General features: G+C 52.1%; 1 protein-coding gene across 1 annotated transcript; it reads right to left on the bottom strand.

Annotated features, from left to right (window-relative positions):
- Positions 1-2,027: 2,027 nt before the first annotated feature.
- On the bottom strand, positions 2,028-3,483 carry LOC123129686 (probable carboxylesterase 15). The gene is made up of 2 exons (XM_044549751.1): positions 3,479-3,483; positions 2,028-3,318 (listed from the first exon to the last, which is right to left on the bottom strand). The coding sequence occupies exons 1-2, from the start codon at positions 3,481-3,483 to the stop codon at positions 2,232-2,234; spliced, it is 1,092 nt and encodes a 363-aa protein (XP_044405686.1). The 3' UTR covers positions 2,028-2,231.
- Between the last annotated feature and the right edge of the window lie 999 nt (positions 3,484-4,482).

Below are 4,482 nucleotides of genomic sequence, written 5' to 3'. Positions count from 1 at the left end.
TATCGTAGCAATTTGGCAGACTTTGGCGAGCTAGTGGAGCGCCCTTTTGCGCTTGTTATTTGAAGCGAATGTCTCAAAGACCGTCAATACTCTTGAGTTATCGTCCACTGGGGGGGTGCCGTTCTGAGTCGTCCTTTATAAAGATATCCTCACCGCTTTTGGCTACCTGCCATAGTATCCAACATGCTCTAAGGCTGTGGGTTGCCACGGTATCTGGTGTTGTATGTATTTTGCATGGGCCATCGAGCCACCTGGTCAGAACGATGCCGTGCCGCATAGCGGTTTTCTGTTTCTTGACTGTTGGAATGGGCGTGCCGCGAGGGTGCGCCATTTTCTCCTATAGGGGGAGTTGAGTTGGGACTGGCAGTTCCCAGCGAGCTGCCTGAGTTTTCCAGGTGCTCTCCATCGCTCTGTATTTTTGTACGATTGTTGCTAAGTCAGCGAATTTCAGTATGCGGCGGCGATTGATGGTGTTGAGGATTCCTTCGTCCGCGCAATTGTTGCAGAACGCTGATATTGCGTCCTCGTCACGACAATCTTTTACCTTGTCTTTGACAAGGAGGAATCTGGCCCAGAAGTGGTGGACTGTTTCCTGAGACTGCTGTTTTATGCTCACGAGAGTGTCTAAATCCGGGAGGGTGGGTGGAATTAAATCCGAACCCTGACCCGACCGATTATCCGGAGTCTGATGATCTTCCGGGCTTAACAGTCCGAGTTCCGGAATACCTTTTGATTGTTTAGGACCGTCGTCCGATGCTATGTTCGGAAGGTTGGTCGCATCCTTTCGCGGGTGGGTATCCGGCTTTTCCTGGTCGGCGATCTGGACATAGTCTGTCTTTAGTATAGAAGAAAACTCGTCGTCCTGCTCCACGACTACCGCAATCTGGTGGGTGACCGGTAGGGTCTTGACTTCTCCTTGATCGGTTTTAAGCCTGATCCGGTCGTAGTTTGTGGCTATTCCCAAAGCGGCGATGCGATCTAGGAGTTCGCTCAAAGACGAAAGCTCTGCCGGATCCATCTGCTTGGAGTGCTCGGAGTTGATGCGAAGAGGGTTTTCGATGGCCCGAGAGGTCATCGTCGGCTCAACGGCCAAACAGGCGATCATAGTAAAGCCGCCCAACCGGAGGGTTTGGCCCGGGGCCAAAGCTCCTCCAGGGGTGATGTTGTCTTTAAGGACAAGGCGAGCCATCGAGCCTTTTGTCGACGGCACAGTGGAACTCTCAATGAAAGCACCAATGTCGGTGCCAAAACCGGCGGATCTCAGGTAGGGTGTCCCGAACTGTGCGTCTAGGATCGATGGTAACAGGAGACAAGGGACACAATGTTTACCCAGGTTCGGGCCCTCTCTATGGAGGTAATACCCTACGTCCTGCTTGATTGATATTGATGAATATGGGTGTTACAAAAGTTGATCTACCACGAGATCGTGATGGCTAAACCCTAAAAGCCTAGCATACATGACTATGGTAATGAATGTGTCCTTTTCAGACTATCCCCTCCGGTTTATATAGACAACGAGGGGATGTAGGGTTTACATAGAGTCGGTTACATAAAAAGGAATCTTCATAGTCGGTCGCCAAGCTTGCCTTCCATGCCAAGAAGAGTCCAATCCGGACTCAGGTATAATCTCCGGCTTTCATGTCTTCACAGCCCATCAGTCCGAGCCACCAGATAACAGGTCGGACGCCCGAGGACCCCTTAGTCCAGGACTCCCTCAGCGGGCTCGAGGGACGGAGCGGAGAGCACGGAGCTACAGAGAGCCTCCTATGGCCTTGGAAGGCAGTGCTCTGTGTTCGTCACTCTCGCTTATCTCAACATCTAAGCATGACACATTACCATACAATTATGAATGAGATAAGGTCCACCTCAACTTGCAATCATACATGAAAAAAGATCCACCATCACATGCAACCATGCATGCTTGGGAAAATATTTTACATTCTATTATTCTACTTACATTCAATAAATATTTTACAACTATATACATAATAAAATACAACACTCTTAATTTTGATTCACGCGATATTAATCTATATATTTATATTTCACACTTAAATATCATTGAAACATATTGTAACCGATTCTCAATCAACACGACTGGTATCATTTAGTTTAATGCAAGACGATGCAGACGAGCCGAACGTTGACGTACTTTCTGGTCGTGTCGCCTCAACTGTCGACTGTCTTGTACACCAAAACAGGCACCTCTGCACATGTATGTACGTACCGAATCAAGCCGTCTTTGGCGCCGCGACGGCGACGCAGCTGTCGACAACGAACACGCTGACGAGCCGGATCAGCTCGCCGGTGGTCTCGGACCACGGGTCCTGCGTGAAGAACCCGTGTGGGTCGTTGGGGAAATCCACGACCTTCACCGGCTTCCCCATCCCGGCCAGCCGCTCCGCGTAGTCAACGGTGCGGTCGTGCAGCAAGTCGGTGCCGCTGGAAACGACGAGGACCGGCGGGAACTTCACCGAGCCCAGCCCAGGGCTGTCCGCCCCGAACGGGTTGGCGATCGGGTGGTCCCTGCTGGCGCCCTCCGGCAGCGAGAGCCGCCAGAATCGGTCCAGCACGGCCAGGTTGAGGAACGGCTCTTCCGCCAACGGGAACTCCACCGCCTCCGACCGCGTCCGGTCCACACCGCCGAAGAACGGCATGAGCAGGATGTAGCCTTTGATCGTGATCGAGTCGACGTCATCGCCGTGTTTGGGCGTGGCCGACCCGGCGCTAACGGCGAGGTGGTGCGCTAAGGTCCCGCCCGCCGAGTCGCCGGTGACGAACACGCGGCCAAAGTCGGCCGCCTCCGTGAGCCACCCGTCCTCGGCCTCGGTGCTCACGGATTGCTCGCGGAGCCATTCTAAGAAGCCTGCCGCATCGTCGAGGGCCGCGGGGAGGCGGTGCTCCGGAGCGAGGCGGTACCCGGCGGAGAGCACGACGGCGCCGGCCTCCGCGGCGAGGCGGAGGCAGAAGCTGTGGAAGTTTCCCCACGTGCACGAGCCGAGACAGAAGCCCCCGCCATGGAAGTGGACGAGCACCGGCAGCTTCCGGCCGGCCTGCTCACCGCCGCCCGACGGCTTGTACATGCGGACGCGGAGGTTCTTGCCCTTATCGTAGACGGCCTCCTTCCACTGCACGGAAGGGTGGTCGCAGGGGAAGGTGACGGGGCAAAACTCCGGCGGGTCCGGTGACCGGACAACGGTGCCGTCGCTGAGTACACGGAGGATGCCGTAGAGGTCCTCCACGACGTTTGTGTCGCCGGAGGCAGCCACGGCGACCGGCATGGTTGGCGTGTCAATGATGTCCGAGGCTCCGGGCACACTTGCGCGTTGTGCAAAATATTTACAATTAGAAATGACAGCAAATGCAGATAGCTATGTAGTCAAACGAGTTAGTAAAGGAAGGCTTATCATGTTGATGAGATTAGCAACCTTAAGCCCTCTTATATAGCCATGTCATCTCGACCTCGACCAGTAATTACTCCATGTTTTAAGCTCTCCAAGGGCTAATATATTCGTACCTCAAAGAAAACGTTACTTACTTTACCACTTAAAATTAATAATAAGAAGAAGAAAGAAGGAAAAATATCGGATTTGCTAATCTAACTCCCACACAAAGAAAAGAGAATTAACAAAGTCGCATCTAACTCCCGCACTAATTGATTTTACGCAGAGTATCTTTTTATTTGATTAATTTACGGTTAATTTTCAGTTTTGACTTTTCATGCCGCCACGCATGACTACACTTAAGATTCACCCATTCCTGCACAAGTGCAGTTGCACATCCGTCGGCTTTTGCATTTTCTATTTTACTTTTGTCTTTTTGCATGCACTCTCAACTGGGCTTACGCACACCCACTTGACATCTTGCAAACTTTTTTTTGCAAATACGTAAAGCTTGTGTGGCATTTTATTGATAGAAGAAAGCAGAATGAGTATAGAAAAAATACGACACATGACACATACGCAAAAGCATGAACATGACATCATGAGCACAGAGACAGGGGATGCTCGGCCCGAATAAAGAAAGAAAAACACTGCTAAACCCATGAAGCTTAGAACTAGGGACGAAAGTCGGACCAATGGGACATCCAACATCTCAAAAACTAAACATCGGATACACCTCAAGCAAACAAGATAGCGCCTCCAAGAAGGAAAACGACCTCGTGATGCCGGCGGCTTCCAATCCGAAGAACCAGACCTGGGGTTTCCCCCGGTGCTCGAAAAAGGGCACGGATAAAGGCCATGGCAATGCCTCCAAGAAGGGAAACAATACCTGTGGGTGTCGCCGCTGCCAACATCGGTAAGCCGAGCAGGGATCCATGGCCTAAGTCCGAGCAGTCCCAATGTCGCCGAAGCATGATTCCGAAGATGATGAAGTCAGGCCACTCGTCAAGACCACTAACTCAGGAGGGGTGGGGCTGAATCTGCCGTCGGGGGTGGCACTTGGCGCCACCGAAAAGACGTGAGCTTTGGATTTGCCCGA

Source organism: Triticum aestivum, chromosome 6A (assembly GCF_018294505.1).
Source record: "Triticum aestivum cultivar Chinese Spring chromosome 6A, IWGSC CS RefSeq v2.1, whole genome shotgun sequence".
NCBI lineage: Eukaryota > Viridiplantae > Streptophyta > Magnoliopsida > Poales > Poaceae > Triticum > Triticum aestivum.
This window is presented reverse-complemented; position numbering and strand designations above follow the sequence as displayed.